This window comes from Epargyreus clarus, unplaced genomic scaffold, assembly GCF_041222505.1.
Source record: "Epargyreus clarus isolate Ecla_fem2 unplaced genomic scaffold, WU_Ecla_fem_2.2 ptg000003l, whole genome shotgun sequence".
Lineage (NCBI taxonomy): Eukaryota > Metazoa > Arthropoda > Insecta > Lepidoptera > Hesperiidae > Epargyreus > Epargyreus clarus.
In genome coordinates this window covers 2,621,159-2,644,161 of record NW_027332211.1, presented here as the reverse complement: position 1 = coordinate 2,644,161, position 23,003 = coordinate 2,621,159, and the positions used below count along the sequence as shown (strand labels likewise).

The following is a 23,003-nucleotide window of genomic DNA, read 5'->3' as shown; positions in this document are numbered from 1 at the left end:
AACAATAATAAAGATATTTTTTACTGTGTATGTGTGTGGCCTTCTGCGGTTGTAGGTGCCCATGCCCAGCAGTGGACATAAAAACGATTTTCGCCAAATTCTAAATGACATTATATTAAGATAGATTTACTAAAGAAAGTCTGACATAATAAGGAGTACTTAAAAAAATGCCTCTGTACTACTCTAGAGGTGGTTATAAGTCGATCTGTCATTCGCTACTGTGAAACATTAATACTAGCAAGACACAAAAATACTGAATGAATTTTTGAGTCCAATTTTGATTTTATATTACAAGTCTTATTTTATTTAAAGTCTTATTTAAGTCCTCTACACACATAGTCAAATTCAAAATATTAAACGCACAGCGCTATTCTTAATTTAATCTAATTTAATTAAGTAATTTTCTTTAATTAAGTTCCTTTGGCCAAATTGTCACCATAACATCTTAGAACATCAATAACAATCATGACAGATAGATGGCGCTGGACTCTTCCCTGAAACACTGTACCTATTTTGATTTCATTTGTTTTGGCTATTTTTTACACTTCTAAACAACTTGTGGTATTGATAGTTACAGATTTCCAAAATTACGGTAAAGAAACGTACACAATTGTCATTTTAATTAATTTTATGCAACACTTAGATATTTGTCAAGCACAGACGTACAGGCACGAATATGGGTAAGTAATATACTCGGACGTATTCGGTCTGTTCTCTGAGTGCTGTAATTTTACAACGTAAATCAAAGGATTATACGTCTGTATTCGTGCACAGCGTTGAAATAGTCGTCATTGTTCGGCGAGTTATTTGGCGAAATATTCGCAAGTATCTAAACGTTGCATTTTGACAATATGCCCATCTAGCATTACAATTTTTCTTAACAACACCACACCACATAAAAGTTTTTTACACAATGGAATAATAAAGCACTGCTCTTCATAATCACAAGGGCTCCATCTATGACCAATAATGGTAAATAGTGGTGTCTTCTGTCAATGTATTGTTCATAGTTTAGTGTGTTTCACTGTGTCCGTCCAGTAGTTCTGGATAGTCATGGCTTCTAGCGAGTTCAGGAAGGAGTCGTTGTCCAAGCTGTACATCTCCTCTGAATTGTCCTGAAAAGTAATATTATTATGTATTAAACAAATGTGGTAGTAACAATGTATTAAATAAGTAGTTTTATATTGAAGGAATAAAACTATTTCTTCGCTCTAATTACAACTTTTATTATTCCCGCGCAAAATACAACTCAAACGTCAAGACGCGTTTTTTTTTTCTTTTTTATGTTGACTCGTACAATCGTACCAGCCAGGACTATATAAATGAGAGCTTATTATTATATAAATAATACATCATTAAAATTAAACAAAATAATTAATTAATACTATAATAAGATAAGGTAAGAAGATTACAATAATATAAATGAAGTTGTAACCGGGCATATCGTAAATCTGACGGTACCTAAGTTTTTTTTTTTATATTTGAACCTGACGATAAAGCAGACGTGCTACCTGATGGAAAGTAGTTAACGTCATAGGCGACATTTGCAACACCAGAGGAGTCGCCAATGCATCGCCGACTTTGAAGGAGAGCTCTTTTTGCACCTTTTTTGAAGTTGGTGTAGAACCTAAGTGGCAATCGTTGCCTATGGACACGTATAATAAACTCCAGATAGTATTAGTTCTATTTAAGGTTGGTCACTAATGCGTTGCTTCCCCTCACAAAGGGTTTCGGGTTTGATTCCCGGTCAGGCACATATGACGCATGATGTTTTTAGCAGCATCTTTATACAATATACATACACCTAGCATTTTAAATTAAAAGCAAGCGTTTATAAGTGTAATTAATACTATATTTAACGAGAGTTTTAAAGTTGTTATGAGGAATTTTATGATTATGATGACTTTAAGACTATTGTAAAATAGTCCGGGTCAGTCTAATAATGAGAACTTGTTATTACTTTCTTAATTTAATCTGATATTTATATGAAGTTATGTATTTTGTTTCCACCATTGCAAGGTAAGGGAATATCAATAATAACTTTCTTTCTGAAGTAAATGGACAATTAAATACCTTGTTAATTACATAAGAGTATAAAATACACACAAATGCGTCTTCACATACTATAACCTGGATGAATATGTGAAACCCGAGTACGAATAGCAACCGCAGAGAGGATAGCCTTACCCGCGTAATACGAACTATTGTCTAGCGCAGGGATCGGTAACTCGTGACTTGTTCTCGAAAAAATATATACTTACACTAGCTGACCCGGCAAAAGTTGTGTTGCCATATAAATAAAAAATGTTAAGCGTAAACAACCCGTATCACTTAGGGGTATGAAAAATAGATAGTAGCCGATTCAACCTACTGACCTACAAGACATACTGAATACGCATATAAAATTTGATGAAAATCGGTAAAGCCGTTTCGGAGGAGTACGGTAACTAACATTGTGACACGAGAATTTTATATATGAGACATAGACATTATACATGCTCATCTTACAGAGGCGTACCTTGAGTTTATTTTTCGGGCGCGGCAAAACGTCATTAATTAAAGTATGCAAGTCGATATCAGCATTAACTGATGATAAGAGTGAGAACTCACGGAGCGTTTTTCTTCAGCTTCCCCGAGTCTAATTGAAATAGCTCCATCAATAGTTTTATCTTAAATCCTATGAGACCACTTTTGTGTGGTTTAGTATCTGTCGTGATAACGGAGACGCCTGCAAACTCCGCGGAATACCTACGTTAGTATGTCAAATGGAAAGACATCGATGCCCCCTGGTCATCGGAAACAGCAGACAACCACACACGCCACAGAAATAAATGATAATTTTACGAGTTGTGGTGCCATGTCCGTGGCGGAGGCGTAAGAAAGATGTGTCATGGCAGTGGTACCACCGTGTTTGAAAGATACCTATATCATTGGCCTGTCGATAGTGGCTCCAATTTATATTCACAAATTTATTCGTGTGAACTTCTGTAACTATAACAATCTTTGTTGACACAATTGGCTATATTTACTTTTCTCACTCCCTATTTCTCATTGTCATTTCTTTCAATCATGATTTATAGTATAGTCACAATATAAAGACAAATATTTTATACCTATACCCCCAGGTTGTAATCAAGCTGTGCCTTTTGCCACATTTTGTAATTTAATATTTTGTTCAACAGTTCCCTACCCCTGTCCTAATCCCTCAAGGGATAAACCTCCGCCGCAAGGGATAATAATTTGAATCCCGAACAAACCTTGGTCTTCTAAAATATTTACTGTGTAAATATTTTTAGCATTTTAAACAATAATGGAGGCTTACTTTTATTACTTTTTATTTAAAATTTTGTTATTATTTCTGAATGTGTATGAGGATTACACACCGAGTACACGGATCTTTCGTCTGCGGCCTAGCAGTCACTAATAAGAACTGAAACTACAAAAATGCGAGCATATAACTAAATCCCATTAGGCATTTGGTATGTCATTAGTAGGCATTAAGTTCGCGCACAATATTAGGCCTACTGTTAGCGACGTCTTCAACCCGTTAGAATTAGTTATGTATAATAAGAGTTTTAATTGAAAATAAAAGATAATCTATATTAGGTATTAGGGATATTTATAAGAATGTAATTTGATAGAATAGGTTGTTTTATTAGTTAGAATAGTTTTAGAAATAATTAAAATATAAATAGAAACGAAAAGAGTTACACGTGTCAGTTACACGTGCCAGTTACACGTGTCACCATTATAACCTTGTAACCTTGTGAACCCCGAATTATCCTTGGACACGTCGCGACAGGTCCGAAAGACAGAAAGAGACGCGTGAAGCGAGATAGGTATATGCTCGCACGCCATTGGCCTACAGAGGCATATTACTAGTGAGACCTGTCGCGCGTTCCGTACATTAATTCGGGGTATAAATATAGGTCCGATTTGCGGACTATGTACAGTCGAATTCTGAGCTTCTATGGAAATATACGCATTTGAAAGATAAGAACATTGGAAGGTTTTCTTCGGTCGACCGGCACCTCTCCCGATACGTCACATTGTTTGGTCCTTCTACGTCGGATAGGGAAGAGAAGAAAAAACCGAAGATGCCTACCGTTCGTTCAAGGTCACCGTCACGCTCCAAGCAGGAAGAACGAAGCTCAGAAGAATCAAGAACGGACTGGTCGATTTTCACACCTACGGACACCGTGACTGCGTCAACGTCCACATCTCGTCACACGATCGCCACCGCCTCAACCGCCGCATCCGCCTCGACGCATGGAAGAAGAACGCGCGCCGCGACGGCCGCGACCGCAGCCGCCGCCGACGCCACCGCGACCGAGGCACCGAGCGCGACGACTACGACTACGACCGCGACCGCGACTACAACGACGAGTAGAACTATGCGCACCGCACCGACCGCGACTGCGCCCGCACGCAGCGTGTCCACGAATCCCGCGACTACGATGCCCGCACCCGCGAGCATCCCGCACCACGAACCACACACGCATCTGAAGAACATTGGAAGGCCTAGCGTCCCTCCGTTCGCGTCTTCAGACACCGTGGTCCCTCGGACGACCAGATCCTCAAGGTCACGCAAGGCAGAACTCAGAGCACAAGTGGAACTACAGAAAAAGCAGCTAGTGGCCGCGGAGACCGCCGCAGCCCTCGCACGCACCGAACTGGAACTTGCACAATGCGACTCCGAAGATGAAGTAGACAACGAATTCGAAGCTGAACGTCACTCGCACATCGAACAATGGGTCCAACACACCGCGTCTTACGTGGAAGCCCCGAATGAAAAGGAAGTACCTTCACACAAGAGCGAACTTAAAGAACTCGCCGACGCCATTATCGTCGCCGCGCGCACAACGCAACCAACGCCTGCGGCTCATAAGGTATGGGACTTACCCGACTTCAACGGATCTAACGAAGAATGGCTGCCTTTCAAGAGGTCATATATGGACAGCGCGGAGCAGTTTAACGACGTACAGAACATGGCTCGCCTAAGAAGAACAATAAAGGGAGCCGCCAGAGAAGCAATACGAAGCCTGCTTTTCGCATCGTCGGAACCTCAAGAAATCCTCGCCGCGTTAGAACGTCGTTTCGGGAGACCAGAGCAACTAGTTCTCGCAGAAGTTGAAAGGATGAAGGACTTACCCCGTATTAGCGACGCACCCAGGGACATCTGCGCATTCGCGAGTCAAGTCAGCAACGCCGTTACAACGATAGAAGCTTTGAAGAAAGTCCAGTATTTATATTCACCGGAGATCACAAGAGTCGTCATTGAGAAGCTGTCACCCATACTTCGGTATCGATGGTTCGACTTCAACGCCAGCATGGGCCACGATGAACCAGAACTGGTGAAACTTAAGAAGTTCCTCAATTCTGAAGCTGATTTGTGTGGATCGTTTGCACCGCCCGAACTGATTAAGAAGAGGTTCGGGCAAAGAAGATTCCCTGTCCACACAACGCAAGATGACGAAGAAGAAACGCACATTGTAGCAACGTCATCGGAACCATATAAGAAGAACTGCTTCCATTGCAATGGAGAACACTGGCTCACCGAATGCAAGAATTTTAAGGAAGCAACAACCGATGAGAAATGGGAAATAGCGAAACAGAAGCGTTTATGTTTCAAGTGTCTGCGACTGAGACACGTACGTACAAATTGTAAAGCACAGCCGTGCAGAAAATGTAAGAGACCGCACCACACGTTGTTGCACTCGGAGCTGACTCGCACAACAGCACCGTCTACGCAACAACAGGAGCTCGCACCGTCCCCCTGTAATCAAGCAAAGGAAATAGAAGATGTTCGTCCCGTCTACGCCGCAGCGGATGGGGCAAGAATTTATTTGAAGATGATGCCTGTCGATATCTACGGACCCAAAGGATCAGCCCGCGTACTAGCACTACTAGACGAGGGCTCAACGGTTTCCCTGCTGGACGCCTCCATCGCCTCACGTATTGGGGCCACGGGGGAAGAAAAAGAATTAATATTGGAAACCGTCGGTGGGAAAATAATCACCAAAGAAAAGTCACAGAAAATGGATCTGAAGATAAGAGGCATACACAGGAGGGACAAACGAGCCTTGAGAGGCGTGCGCACCGTTGAAGAACTGAAGTTGTCACCTCAATATGTACATGGGAAATCTATTGAACGATGCGACCATCTGAAGAATTTAAAGAATGAATTGGTATATGAAAAAGGAAGGCCCGCACTGCTCATCGGTCAGGACAACTGGGACCTCATAGTCTCAAGGAAGATCGTGAAAGGGAAACGAAGCGAACCTGTAGCTTCTCTCACAAGCCTGGGTTGGGTACTTCACGGGGGCCACACCGGGATAGCTTCAGTTCACTTCATCAACTATTGTCGAATAAATAATAAAGAAGAATCACTTGAAGAATTAATTAAGAAGCACTTCGAATTAGACTCAATTGGAATAAGAGAACGACGTCCTAGCAACGATGCAGATGAACGAGCGTTGAAGATACTTAAAGAATCTACAAGGCAGTTACCAGATGGAAGATACGAGTCCGGGCTTCTGTGGAAATCTGAAGACGAGAGGTTGCCCAATAACTACACTCAAGCTCGCAACAGGCTGCTGGGTGTTGAAAGAAAACTGGACAGAGACGCAACCCTCAATGAAGAATATAGCAAGCAACTAGGTAACCTCTTGACGAGCGCGTACGTCGAAGAAGCACCGGAGAACATCACAATGGGCCGGACTTTCTATCTTCCTCATTTCGCCGTGAAACATCCATTGAAAGGGAAGATTCGAATAGTATTCGACGCCGCCGCTAAGCATGAAGGGAAGAGCCTGAACGACGCGCTGCTACCAGGTCCAGACCTACTCCAATCTCTCTTTGGGGTATTAATACGATTCCGAGAGGGGCCCGTAGCAGTCGTCGCTGACGTGAAAGAAATGTTCCTGCAAATCCAGATAAGAGAGGAAGACCGCGACAGCCTACGCTTTCTTTGGCGAGGTGAAGACCGAGGATCGAAGCCCAAAGAATATAGAATGAAGTCTGTAATCTTCGGCGCCGCGTCTTCTCCAGCAACGGCTATCTACGTGAAGAACATCAACGCGGAGCAACATGCAAAGGAACATCCGAGGGCAGCCCGAGCAATCATCCGCAACCATTATATGGATGATTACCTACAGAGCTTTTCTACAACGGAAGAGGCGGCATCCGTTGCTGACGAAGTAAATCAAGTGCACAAGAAGGATGGATTCATATTGAAGCAATGGGCCAGCAATAAAGAAGAAGCCTTAGCCAAGATAGACGCGAACGAGAATATTAAAGAAAAAAGACTTGGCCAAGAAGAAGAGAAAACATTAGGTATGAGGTGGCTCGTACAAGAAGACGCATTAGCCTTCAACGTCGGTCTCAGAAACACACCATTGGAGGTCAAGAATGGCAACAAGAAGCCCACGAAGAGAGAAGTCACCAGCGCAGTAATGTCTACCTTCGACCCGCTTGGACTCGCTACCCCAGTCCTGATAATGGGGAAAAGAATCATACAAGACCTCTGGAGAACCGGAGTCCAGTGGGACGAAGAAGTCAATGAGGAACAGCATCGCGCCTGGGAAGAATACGCTGGGAACGTCAAGTCCTTGAGCTGCTTGAAGATACCTCGATGTCTAGCACCAACAACGAGATCGGGCGAAGTACACACCTTCGTCGACGCCAGTGAAACCGCATACGCCGCCGCCGTGTATTGGAGGTCAACAGCTGACAACGGGGAGGTCAACATCAGGCTGATGGCTGGGAAGGCGCGAGTGGCCCCAGTGAAAGCCACATCGATTCCCCGCCTCGAACTACAAGCTGCTCTGTTGGGTGCAAGACTGGCTGCGTCCGTATGCGAAGAAACCGATCTCACTGTTACCAGTAGAGTATTCTGGTCGGACTCCACGACCGTTCTACAATGGCTGAAGGCGGACCCACGACGATTCAAGGTGTTCATTGCACATAGACTCGCCGCCATAGAAGAACTCTCCAAGCCAAACGAATGGAGGTGGGTATCCACCAAGGACAACCCAGCTGATGATGCGACTAGGAACACCCCACGAGACTTCAACGAAGAGGCAAGATGGTTCAGAGGTCCCGCGTTCCTTTACGGTCCGAAATCTGACTGGCCCGTAAAGAAGATACTGAAACAAGAAGATGACTCTGAAATAAAGAAGACATTCCCTGGGCCTGACGGGAGAATCCGCATCGTCGACGTGCGAACAAGGGGCGGAACGCTGCGCCGACCGGTGTCCTGACTCATCGTGGTGAACCAGACGCCGCCACCTGAGGATGGAGTGTCCGGACCGCCGAACACTGGGGGGAGATTGTTAGCGACGTCTTCAACCCGTTAGAATTAGTTATGTATAATAAGAGTTTTAATTGAAAATAAAAGATAATCTATATTAGGTATTAGGGATATTTATAAGAATGTAATTTGATAGAATAGGTTGTTTTATTAGTTAGAATAGTTTTAGAAATAATTAAAATATAAATAGAAACGAAAAGAGTTACACGTGTCAGTTACACGTGCCAGTTACACGTGTCACCATTATAACCTTGTAACCTTGTGAACCCCGAATTATCCTTGGACACGTCGCGACAGGTCCGAAAGACAGAAAGAGACGCGTGAAGCGAGATAGGTATATGCTCGCACGCCATTGGCCTACAGAGGCATATTACTAGTGAGACCTGTCGCGCGTTCCGTACCTTAATTCGGGGTATAAATATAGGTCCGATTTGCGGACTATGTACAGTCGAATTCTGAGCTTCTATGGAAATATACGCATTTGAAAGATAAGAACATTGGAAGGTTTTCTTCGGTCGACCGGCACCTCTCCCGATACGTCACACCTACAATATATAATAAATGCCGATTTAGAACAATATTCTAAACTAATCATTTACATATCTACCTGGCCGAGAATCGAATCCGGAACCTTCTAATATTTGCATATTTAGGTATATCGAGCATACAAAATACTCACCCGTATTGTACTATCATCGAGATACCCGCTCGAGTCTGGGTTTGAGCACTTATCGTTTAGAGTCTGTGGCTTGTTGAGGTACCTCCGCCTGTACAGGACGAAGGCGGTGCTACCAGCGAGCGCCGTCAGCACCAGCGCCGCGAAGGAGATGCCAGCTATCGCGCCAGTGTCCATCCCGCCTTCCCCAGGGTCTATCACACGTCTCGAAGACTCCACGTTAGGTGGTATCCGGGTCTGTAGGAACGTTGTCTCGAGCGACAGTGGCTTCTCAGTTCGACTCTCCGACATTCCGCCGATAGCCGCATCGTCCTTAATAATGTCTTTGATGAACGTCAAGTTGCGTTTCCGCGACGCGAACGTTGCGTTTTGCGATTCCGTCGTATTCGCGTACGTCACGTCTGTGATGTTTGGTTGTGTGGCGTTACCGAGTGGAATGGAGACGTTGCCGTCTGTGACGTTGATAGCCGTCCACTGCTGGACGTTGTCTGTTGTATTACTTGTATTTTGGACTGGATCTGTGTCATTTTGGTATTTTTCGGTGGAGGCCTCTCCGAGGGTCGTCCTCGTGGTGGACAAGCCTATAGTTGTCTTATATATAACCGGGTACATGGCGCGTGACTCCCGGTGAGGTTCGATCGCATCGGTTGTCATGTGTTCCCCGGCAGAGGGCGCAGCTTTGGCCCTTTCGCTGCTTTCTGGAATGTAAGATAAAGTAAATATTAGAATTATCTTTAAATGCAATCGGCATATATAAAGAAAGGAGCAGAATCGCATTTTAAGGCGTTTGCTTCGTTCATATAAATTTCTACTCTGTTTGAAAATTAATGTAGAATTTCTTTAAGATACCATTTGGGCAATATCCCGCAAAAACAGTAAACGTTATGCAAACTGCAAACACCTATTTACAATAAAAAAAAAAAATAACAATTTCAACCGCAGCCAAATAAATTCGAACAATTTTATAAAGTTAATATTTTTAAAATATTTTAAACATTTAAAACTTCGTACGGAATGATTCACGTTATGATTTAAATTTGTTTTTCGTACGATACCGATTCAGAGCGCGTTGACTTATTGCGCAATGAAATAAAGCCTCTGGCTACATGAAGCCTACAGAGAATAATTGAAATTAAAATTCATGAAGCCGCGGAGGGCTGCTTAAGCGCTGATAGGTCAAGGGTAGGAAATACTTTAGTAGTCTGGAGTTAGGATACCATTTTTAAAAACTAATGTTTTAATTAAAAATTGTTTGCTTCAATTAAAAATTAAACGTTTAAAAATTAATATTATGTGAAATATAATTTAAGCATTCGTTCGAGAAATATAACATGCCCAGGATGGAGGGGGCTGTTAGAAGACGCTTTCTACACACAACCTCACACTAGGATTCCTTGTGTCATGGATGCCATGAACACACACATAGATGAATACGCAAACACCCAAACTCAGAACAGGAATTTAAATTGATCATTTACATATCTGTTTGGCCGGAAATCGATCCCGGGACCCATTGCGTGTCAGATCCATATGGTGCCCCGAGACTCGAGTAATTATTATTGTACCAGAGATTTGGTGGGTCAATCCTTTTGGTAAGTTTGATATATAATTTTCCATAGGTCCGTAAAAGCATGCGAAAGCAACTAATCCGTACTTGGAAAGTGTGGTCGCCTTTGACCTAAACCTTTGACATTATGAGAAGAAACCCGAACGAAACCGTAGGGCTGTAATGGATGGATGATGATTTGGGTAAGACAAGAAGTTTATGAAAATATAAGTATTGCTTATAACCGATAAGATTATTTGAAGCCTGTATGATCTTGGGAAAGAATTCATAATTTCAAACCTCATCTTCACCATACTAAATCTAACAAATAACAAAACCCCATTCAAATTGACCCAGCCGTTTAAGAGCAACGCTGTCACAGTCTTCAAACTAATACTGCTTTTTGATGGCGATGGATAACAAAAAATATATATCAAAACAAAATACCCGACTGGTTAATTATGTAGCTTTAGACACTCACAATGTAGACGCATCCAACGACACCGCATATATTAATATCCGTCAAGCCATTTGGTCTGCATGGCGTAACAAAGTGTAACATACGAAAAACATTCGGGTAAAAAATGGACAACATCCATTCTCATTTCCACACGTACATAGAATTACAATCACTTCGTGTCGGATCAATACGGAATTCAATTTACCTTTGAGTACACTGGCTATCGGTACCTAAACAAACGATCGCGGTTAATAATAGACAACGCAACGTGTGGATTTGAGGCAAATATTTCAGTGATGCGCAACTCTACCCTTTGGGTGAGGTGAAACGATACCGCGAAATACCGAAAATACCGAACACGATCCGGATACCAACGGATTGTGTGGTTAGTTAAGGTAACAGTATTTGTAGATGTAGTAACATCGCTCGGAGGACCGATAACCGATGGGGAAGAAAGGTCCTCGAGTGGCGACCACGCGTAGGCAAAAGGAGTTCAGGCCGCCCCCCGACCAGGTGGACCGACGACCTGAAGAAGACGGCGGGAAACCGCTGGATTCAAAGGGCACGGGACTGGTTGGAGTGGCGCCAATTAGGGGAGGCCTATGTCCAGCAGTGGACCTCAAAAGGCTGATGGATTGATAAGGTAACAGTCGCATTTAATGTGCATTTACAATACCTATATTGGAAATATTTCAGATGCCGATTTAACTCAATAAATCTGTTTCACAAACACGCTCGATCAGTCATTTGCATTCTGTCAGTATCACACGAATATATTTGAATTATGTATGTTAAAATGACATTTTTGAGACACTTTTTCGTTAAAGTTTTTTTTTTTAAGTTATTTACCCTCTTGGGTATATCCAATATAATTGTATACAAACGATGGAAATATCGACGCAGCTGTACCAAATTCCAACGGACTCTGTGATTAATTAAGGTAACAGTTACGTATGTGCTGGTTACATATAGGTATATATAATATGTATAGGATCTTTAATAATGTTAAATTTTGGAGAACCCCTGTGGTTCGACTCCAAAGGCACAATCACATCTATTTCTGCCTAATAACAGCAGTGTTAAGCGCAGCTGTGTTCTGCTTTGAAGAGCGCGGTAAGGGAGACATACTTAGCCGAGACGTTCCAACTTATTTTTTAATTGGCAACGCATTTGTGACCTCGGGTAAGAATCTCATCTTATCTGGGGTTCATTACAGTTGCCCATGACTGACAGTAACCACCTACAGGTGGACTGCATGATCATTTGCTACTTCTATATTAGACGACAATATTATAGTCAATTGCGAAGTGAGTCAGTCGCGAGTTGTATATGTAATTATCTGGTAGAAACATTAAGGGCTATTCACAAGCTCGTCAGCAAATCCAATTATAATTACATTGTTGTGGCAAATGTGGCTAATCTCGTTTGCTGATAATCCGCAGACAGACTGTGACTTGTTAGCTATAAAGTATGTTTATTGGCTGTAGATAAGGCTATAATGGGATTAACTTTATAACCCCTCAACCGAAATGCTATGGACTTTATTGGTATCTGTTTTTGATATAATCGGATTACAATAACATAATAAATAATATATTATTAAGTGGTAATAAACAATATTTAGATTCGAATTCATTTCATATGAATAAATAATAAATCCTTGCCGTATACTATAGAAGCCATGATAGAAGCCAAGATAAAGTCTTGAAAGTTACAAGATTTCTGTAAGTGTTGATAATTGGGTCTCTCACCCTATTTTTATATTATGTATCTATATTAATAATAATTACTAAATTTACAGATCCGTTAGGACAAAACTTCGTTACATGGGCACAAACAGAGACATGAACATAAAGCTAGACCTAGAACATAATCAAAATTCATAATTTATGGATATTGAGACAATTTCTAAATCGGTTTCCTCTAGGTGGCAGATTGGTATTAGGACCGCTACGCCACGCGGTTAAGTTTTTTTTGAGTGTGTAACAAATATCTTAAAATCATCTTTTTTTAATCTATTATCTCAAAAAGTTTAAGTTTACGTCAAGAAACATAACTACCAATTTCAGTCACATCTAACCATTTCTTATCCGGGGGTTATCGTAAAAATACATCAACGACTCGGTAGAGAGTCCCTTAGGACGTATACGAGGCGATCGAACAGTCCAATTGTCAACTTCCAAGTAAAACACTATAAACCAGTCACAATGGATTATCGCTTTCGTTGTGTGTTTAGGGTCCGAAGTACTTCCTTCCTTTACTGCTTTGAAACGATTGTGTGTGCAAATAGATTCAATAAGGGTTGTATTCCTAAATGCCGTTTTCAATCGACTATTAATAAAAAGGATACTTTTAATCGACTATTAATAAAAAAATCCAGGGATAAAAACAATTTCGCTCAAAGAAACAACAATCGACAAAATAAAAAAAATGTAGAGTAATTTAATTATAGCTGCGTGCGTCATGTATAACACCCGTTATATACTATATACTTTGACTATATCTGTCAAAAAAATATTTTTATTAATAGCGAATGAAGTAAAATTTCCCTTCCTTTAAGTCCGTCTGTAATACACAATTATTAAATTATAGTCTTAAATTATTAAATTATATTGCTATAATATTTTGGAACAACGGCTTCGTGTAATCGGGGAATTCTTTTTCAATTTCTACACTTTATTTCTTGATTTTGTTCTTCACTTACAATTACTACGCCATTGCAATCGTGCAAGAGCCATTAAATGGAAATCCACAAACAACTTCAACAACGGAAGCGCCTCAGATAAAAGTAACTTTTCTTTTAACGATCTCGTAGCACTTGTTTTCTTGATTCTCTATTGGATTGCTTTTAGCTGTAGATGACTAACCGAATAGACTGCTAAATTACAAAAAAACAAATATTGTGAACGACATAATAGTGCGCCTTTAGAATTTATTACGTAAATGTTCTTTTTGCAGAACGAATGAAAGGAGTTTTTATGTTTCGACAAATATGATTGTGTCAGAACTAGGAAATCGTATGGGCCAATACCTCAACAAATACCAAAACAGTCATATTTGTCGAAACGTAAAAACTCCTGGTAAGGGTACTGATAGTAAGTCGCTAATCTCATGGACATCTTTAATAAACCCAGATAAGATTATAGTCCTACATGAGGTCGGCCACAGACGCGTTCGCCAAATTGGTGCAGACGAAGCTTAATAGAACATATATTTTATTGTATTAAAAAATGTTTATATTTTATTGGGAGTCTATTTTTTACTCATTCTATGTCTTCTATCCTAGAGGCCGCGAGCAAAGAACAAGATAAACCAATTTAACGTGGTTTATACTTCTCGTAATGTTTTCCAATACTTATTAAGCTACTAGGTCGTTACTTGAACTTAAAGAGGTTTTATTGGATAAAAATGTAGGTCAAGAACAAGATTTTACTACAGCTATTTTTGTAAAGGAATCTTCTGCCAGGGCAGGCAGGTGTCTGCGAAGCGGCCGTGTACTTGTACAAAATGTCGAGAAAACTTCGATAGCGTGATTCAGGATCAAGTGGCGTCCTCTCTTATCGTGATCTGCAGTCCTATAATAGTCTTATAATAGTTATTATTCTTATATTATTATATAATAGTTTGTATAGTTTATTTCAATTTATAAATAAACTGAATTAAACTTTAGATTTTGACGCCTTGACCTTGTAACTTTCTCGGTCTGGTTCGTTGGGTATATGGCCTAATGACAGACGTACGGAAATATAACTCTTAAAATTACTGTATTTGGATGAATTTTATTGCAAAAGAAATACATGTAGCTAAAATTAAACGTTCACATGAATAAGAAAAATATAAACGCAAAACATAAACCATGTTAATTGTTATTATAATAATATCAAGCTGGAAATATTTTTAGCATGTTATACTAATTTGTAAGCAAAAACTTAATAACACAATCACAATATTAATGTTTGCCTCGGAAATTAGACTTATAACATTATTTAGGTCGCACGACTACGACCTTTTGTGACGACACGAACTACGTACAAGTTGGTCGTGTCGTGTCTCATGGCTTAAATTCGTGATATTATTTGAAATGTCTTAAATGACAATTTTGCAGAAATAAGTAATAATATGCACAATCTAATTTTGAAACTAAGGATATTATTAATAATTGATGTGGTTTTGCTAAATCGATCATGACAAATAAAAATTGTAATCGTGATTAATGTTAGTAACAGCTTAAAATAAGTCAAGAGTTCTCCCTGGAAAAATACCAACGCGACAACTCGTAATAAAGCTTTTCAAAATTTTTAAACATATTTGATTCCAGATCCTTTAATGTGTATTTATCACCGATAGTATGACACTTCCAAATTTTATTTATTTTTAACCGACTTCGAAAAGGTTGGGGGTCTATGTTTGGCTGCTATATTATATTTTTTAATTACTTGAAGAAATAGCAGTTGATTATACCACCAAATTCCCCCTTTGTATATTAAAACGTGGTTGAAATTGCCGGCACGGCAGTATATTTATTATTTAGTCAATCAATGTAAATTTAAACTCAATATGATATTTATAATCCAAATTTATTATTTACTCTATTACCATTACAACTCTGTGTATAGCAAGCGTCATGCATAACCTGGGTGTGAACCCACGACCCTTGCGCTATGTAGGCCGTAGATCACCGGCAAACCAGTTACCGTAAAGGTTGCCCCGGGCACCCGGCAACAATACGTAATTTATCACCCGACCTGTATTGTTCCCGTGATATTCGATCAGGGGATTGACCGCTTCGAACTTCGAACCGTGACCAGATCTATCTATTTATTACGAGTACCTATATAAGGTTGACGTATCCAAGATATTCATTTGGGGAGGGGGCGCTTGATTCAACCGAAGGGTGGGGTTTCAAGGATTTTCATAGCGAAGAAAAGGTCTTCCTACTCCATAATACTTTGGATCACGTATATCATTGTCCATTTTTCTTAGATCCTCCTATTTCTTAAACTTTGCGTGCCCTAAAAGATTTCGGATAGACTTAAGTATGATTTTTGACAGGGGCTTGAGGCCCTTAGGTGATCTGTGTCGATCATTAATAGATCATTAGAATTGTCACAATTCAACACACATTCATTACATTTGACCTAATTCAAGGTAGAATTGTAAGCATTAAATTCAAGCAAATAAACTACATCAAAAAACTTGCAACTATATCAAAACCCAAAAGTAAAATAATTCGCCAAGTACGAGTCGAACTCGCACATGGAGGCTTCCGTACTACCAAATGTTCATTATTTTAATTAATTTTATGATTTTCAACAATACTTAGTCATATGAAACAACAATAGATGGCGTTGGGGTGATGATGAATGATACGTAAATTTTCAACCATACTTAGTTAAATAACACACAAATAGATGGCGTTGGGGTAACAATGGGACGACGATTATACGTAATCAAAGTATAATAAAATTAAAATAAGTATATTAAAATATGTTCTCTGGTTATTATTTGTATTTATTATAATACCAGTTATAGTAGTAAACGTATTATAAAAATTTCAACCGTCTTCCCAGTACAGTTTAACAGTTAGATCGAAAAATGCCGAAAAAATCCGGTTTGTTGTATGGAGACCCCCTTTAATATTCAACTTTATTTTATTTTTAGTATTTGTTGTTATAGCTGCCACCGTTATGCCTCCTCTGTCAAAATTTCATGTGTCTATCTATTACGGTTTAAGCGGTAGAGCCCTGTGACAGACGGACAGACGGACGGACGGACAGACAGCGAAGTCTTAGTAATAGGGTTCCGTTTTTACCCTTTGGGTACGGAACCCTAAAAAGAATAACTTTTGACACGCTCGTTAAACCCGATGCAAATTAAATTGCAAAGTCCAGAAATTGAAAGCGAGCGCTCATGACAAAAGCCTCTGAAGCCTTTTCAGCGAACGGAAACGAATATAAGACCCCGTTCTGGATTATAGAAATTGGAACGTGGTCGACTTCAGCTCTACTGAAGCGCCCTTGTTCTACCGACGGCGCAGAGCTAACAGATTTGTGTTCGATTCGTGTCACTAATCCTCGGTGGGAATGTTTACCACACTCGATACTAGACAAAAACCTCCTTCGTCGTTTGTTGAGTACAACAAACGACCCTTCTGAAGGAGGTTTTTGTTACAACTGTGAGTACACAGCGCTCATCTGCGTGAATATTATGTAAAAGCTTTTAGCAAATTTAACTTGTTTAGGAAATTGTTGTTTGTGAGGGTCAAATCTTGTAGCTGAATTTTGAACCAGTTAAGCCCAATCAACTGATAGGATTGTTCGGATGACAATGCATGGTCAGTTTAGCGATTTTATTCTAAATCTAATATGATGGCCGTTTTAAGATAGCGGAAAACATTTTCTTAATCAATCACATCATATGGGTATCAAACAAAAGGGGTTTGACGTAAAAGCTTGTTTTGGAAAACTTCTTTATAATATACATTAGAATATCAAAATCAAAATGCAACTTCTACAAAATAATGAAACTCTAAATATTGGTTCGGTTGTTCAACAATAATAAATTCCAAACATCGCTCAATCGCGTTGTGTTGAACACGCGCATTAAGCCCGACTTCCCGCTACGGTCACCGCTTTCGTACATCGAGTGAACGCCATTTTGGAATTAACTCGTTAGTCGGGACTTTGTGACGACATTCCTTTGAGCGTGAAGCCACATTTTTCTGGGCTCAGCAGGAATCAGCTCGCTGACTCGGTTCATTCATGTATTACGGTAACGAGAGTTATGATATTGTAATGCGATACGGTCAATTCTTTAAATGGTTATGGTCTTTCTAGAATGTATTCATTCTGAATCGAATGAGGTATTGTAAGTTTCGTCGCAGTATGTAGCGCCACGTGATATATTAATTAAAAAAAATGCCATTTATGAACGTACGTGACTTCCTTTTAATCCGAAAATCCATTACTTTCGACACAACTGTTTTTTTTGTAAAATATATGTAGAACAGTATAAAAGTAAATACCTGAGGGTAACTAGTGACAGTCGCATAAGATCGTATGTTAGTTCCAAATAATATCAAACCCTACTTGTGGCCGGCCACAGAATCGTTGTCACATCTTAGGACTCATTTGATGTGCCTCATGTAGCCTTCCCAGACCCTTAAGTCAGAACTTGACATTGGCCCACAAGCGGAACCCCATCAGATTCTACCACATTTATACTTACTAAACCATTATTTTTTTGATTTAGTTATAAGTAGGTATATATTAATATGTATGTTAGTCTGTAAGGTATATATGATATGGACCTCTGTATTCAATTATACTTTTGTATCTTTTAACCGACTTCAAAAAGGAGGTGGTTATCAATTTTTTTTTATGTATGTACACGAATTACTCCGCCGTTAGTGGACCGATTTTAATAATTCTTTTTTGTTTATATTGTCTGAAATAAAGGTTTATTATTATTAAACTCAACCATCACTGCACCATACACGGCAAAAGTTGACCAGAGGCACATATAACGTTGAAAAGGCGCTAAATAGTTTAACAAAGTGACTCATTGACGTACAGCTCTGCACCCACATGCGTACATCGCAGTAAGTCAAGGTTAATGCTCTTAGCGCTAAACTTGCACGTAAATGGATTACTGCCGTATTTTTAAACAGGATTATATTGTGCGTTGTTACGTAACTTAAGTTTACTATATAGATAGGTTGATATGCGTGGCGAGGCCGCCACCAGTCTAATGGAAGGTTCTGGGTTCGAGCTCGTCCCTGCCAGATCTAAATATTTAATTTATTTGTCTGTGAAATGTAGAAAATGTCGCAACAATACTGATTGGTACAAAGGCTGTAGAGTCCTACGTAGTTCGATTTCAGTATCATTAATGGTACACTCTTGGTAAAGTGAGATTTCTGATCAGACTAGTTTCATATCTGATATAGGATACATAAGGATAGAGTATATAATAAAGATGTTGGAATAACTTCAATAACGCGATTCAGAATCAAGTGGTGACATCATTAGTTTTAGAAAATCGCCACATTATTTTCTGTCATGTACATAGAGTATTATTATATACATGTTATAGAGAGGAAACTCTACGTATTTTTTGTCTCCCCTAAAGCGCCCCTAGTGGCCTGCCCCAGAACTACTCATGGGTTTTACATACATATCTATAGATACCTATAATATATTCATTATTCATCATATGTATTAAAATTAGGTAAATTATAAGTTGTATCTCCAAAACACGAACTATTAATGATTGTGTTCCAAAGATTCACATTTGCATTATACTTTTTTTCTTCTCAATTTTGATACAAGAACAAAACTACATTTACATACTTTATAAAATTTCAGAAAGATACAAAAAATTGAGACGATGTGAATCTTCGAATCACGCTCCTTTACAATTGATGTTAAAGATACAACTTACGTGGGAGGCATCAAATATGTACAGTTGTCGCAATGGTGTCTCTCTAAAGTGCAAAAACAACTATTTAAATTAGAAACGACTAACGAAGTTGCGGACATTTGACAACAGACACATCATTTTGACGGTTAACTGTCACTCCGTCGCCATTTTAATTTGAAACTTCCGGGGCGAGTCGTTACGTGGCGCTAGTATCTACACAAAAAGTCATTTTGTATGGAAGTGTGCCCCCCCTGGTCATGTAGTTGAGTGGCGCTGCTATGTTCTGGTTTGTACGCACGAATTCCGTGATTTCTTTTGAATTTCTGAGATTTTTTTATTTGAGTTTAAGGAATGGTATTCTTTATTTGTCAACTAAAGCCTGAGTCCACTGACTGAGTCCACAGCAAATTGAATTTGTCAGCTGTTTCATCGCCTGTCTAAGTTAACGTAACTTTCGGACGGTTATAAAACTTCCGTATGTATACAGACTAGATGTAGTTTGAAGGGTGCGAAGTTTGTACGGACTATTATATGAACCGTACTTTGTGGTTAAGCTGAAACTCATATTTCAGGTAGAATGTTTTCTTCGTCTCATTACTCGTGTGTTATGATTTGCCCGCATATCAGTCTCACGTGATAAACATGCTTCACTTTACATAACGTCTATTTGTAGTAATATTACAACAACTTCATAGAATCAATAACCGTGGACATAAATACGATGATATAAATACCTATAACATATTGTATAACTATGTATCACGGAACGAACATAACGTGGGAGGCTGTATGGACGTATATGGATTTAACTAATAAATAAGAGGACACTAACATGTCGAATTCAACCAACGCATTGTATTGGCGACAGCATTTATCGAGTTTGAATTGAAGTATTAACAAATTTATCTATAGACGATTACACGAATAAACTTGTAGCGCCTGAGTGTTCGGGCGCTTTTCCTGTCGTGCGTACTAATACGCGCACGCGCACCATTTGCATCCTATCGTTTCTACGCACGCCATAGATTAGTAAAGATACTTCGCCGCTTTGAAATTGAATGAAGCCACAAACGGTTTATTTTAGTAAGTTCTTTTTTTGAATTCTTGACAAATAAAAACATTTTTAGAGAAAATTTACGAATAAATAACTAATACTGCGTAATTTACGTAATAAATAAATAATTATTTCAAATATTTTAGGAACATTTTAGCACGGAGACGTGGCAAAACTTTTTTACGCAACTATTTCAATTCTCAAAACTGGGTACATTTTCTTGTTAAGAGTGAGTAATCTTTACTTATCTATGACGTGTGCTTGCGTGTGAGACACGCTTGCAGGTGTAAACACGCGCGACATGTTAAAGCCCTGTCACATTTTCTTATTTCCATATCTTCGCTTCTATTCTTCTCATGAAAGGCAATGATTGGAAGATTCATACATCTATAGACTTTAAATACCTTTATGGTTTTGATAATAATTTATTAATTCATATATATTTTTAAAATAAAATCTAACGTTGTTTTAATTAGGCTACTCTATCGCTTTAGGTTAAGAAAATTTGTAATGATACATGTAACGATAAATAAATAAATAAAACAAACGGACATATTAATACATTACTATGACTACATATAAAGCTCTATACCCACACGGAGGTCAAACCTGCAGTGGTCGCGACTGGCCGACACAATTCACACGGCCAAAGGTCTTTCAAATGGTTTTTGCGCGGTGCCAAGCCCCGTTCTACAAATAATCTAGATTAAGTTGAATTAATTCAAACCGTCCAATTTGAAATAATTCCATTTGCGAAATGATATTATTTTATACAATTAAAAATGAAGATCCGATTATTATAGGTCTACCGATAAATCGCAATAAGATTACCGTATCAATAAGCTTAAAGAAGAGAAAAAAGAGGATGTTATATCGAAATTTGAATGTAATGACAGTCAGTTCAGTCCTTTGTCATTGAAAGTGAAAACACAACCTATCTTACCTTCCTTATTTCTACCCTTCAAAGATTATAACTCCGCAATGAATATAAATAAATAAATAAAATAGGCTTGAATATAAAACTTGTAAAGACTGTAAGAAAGGGCTGAGACATTTTTCATAAAACATGAAAAGATTTTAATTTTAGATATGAGAGGCACGACTTGGAAAATATGAGTGGGTTCGTACCCGTAGCCTGTGGTGCCTTAGTATTCCGCCTGGACAGGAGTGGGGATGTGATCTACTACTCGGATGTATTAAAATGTGATAGTATTTGAAGGTGGTAGAACCCTTTGTGGTTCAACTCCGGCGACAGCACCGCCACACCTATTTCTGTCTAATAACAGCAATGTTAAGCGCTGCTGTGTTCTGTTTTGAAACGTAGGGATACTGCATGCTCTTCTGCTACTCCTACATTGTAAAAAAAATCAAAACTTTGCAGATAATTTCTAGTGTCGCCACAGAGCACTGGTTATGAAACAGTTTTTAATAATATAAGTAATGGTGTGTCCGAACCGTGTCTACATGAAATATACTATCAACTAACTACGGATTTTTTGTAAAAAAATGTACAAAAAGTAAAGAGAGAACACGAACATTTTTTGTACATTGCATACTTCACGAGATCGTGACAAAATTACATTAAAGTAAATAATACCGTAATTTATGATATTATAAAATATCTAAAAAGTTTCGTGTTACCGAGTTTTTTGACGAATTTGTAGCAACCGAACTTGCTGTTCATATAACGGTAAGTGAACAATAACCTTTGCAACAAATTTTAAATAGGACTGGAGTTTTAACTGAGGTTGGCCACGGATGCATTGCTGTCCCCTAGAACTGGAATTCCTCGTCTCTATCTTGCTATGAGCTTCAAAGTGAAATACAGCAGCACTTAAGACTGCTGTTATATAGCAGAAAGAGGTGTGCCGATGGTATCGTCGTAAAACCCTGAGAGGTTGTACATTTCATTTTTATATTTTCCTGTTGATAGATCTTATAGTGAATTGTATTACTCCGTTTACAATAAGGTTTTATCTAAGAGTTCCAAGGCTTTTAATTAAAACTGTAGGATACAAACACAGAAGTTTTGATATGTGTAACACCTGTAAAGGTAGCAGTTAAGTGGACTTTATATATCTTTATTTGACCAAATGTACTAAATCCTTTACGCAATAAAATAAATAAAGAACGTGTAGAGTACTGTAGAGTCGTTAGAGTGAGTCATTGGGGCGATATTCCCATGTTAAGCGTATGGGCGTCAAATTTTCTTGGAACGATCGAATTTCAATCATCGGGCCAACCTATTTATTAAATATACATATACATCAATAAAATAACCAATAAACTCTTCACTTTTCAAAATTATTTCACGAATGTTAGCGGAGGCTATGTCGAAACTGATAACGTGAAAGAATCCTACTACTACTATCCACTTGTTTTTTATAATTTTCAATGACAGTCACGTATTTCCGTTACTTTCAGCCAAACGGCATGATAACTAAAGGTTACATGAGCTACTTTTAGTAAAACATTTCAATTATTTAGTCGAGTTACAAAATCACGTTTTTGGCGGTTTTCTTGAAAAATCACATT

General features: G+C 39.0%; 1 protein-coding gene across 2 annotated transcripts in view; it reads right to left on the bottom strand.

The window, feature by feature from the left end:
• Positions 1-310: 310 nt before the first annotated feature.
• Positions 311-23,003, bottom strand: part of LOC140749972 (uncharacterized) — a 109,379-nt gene continuing 86,686 nt past the window's right edge. For both annotated transcript variants that reach the window (XM_073083254.1, XM_073083249.1), the window contains exons 4-5: positions 8,991-9,685; positions 311-1,115 (exon numbers count right to left, since the gene is read on the bottom strand). In XM_073083254.1, coding sequence (XP_072939355.1) covers positions 1,005-1,115; positions 8,991-9,685 — 806 coding nt within the window. In that variant the 3' untranslated portion in view covers positions 311-1,004. The remainder of the gene's footprint in view (positions 1,116-8,990; positions 9,686-23,003) is intronic.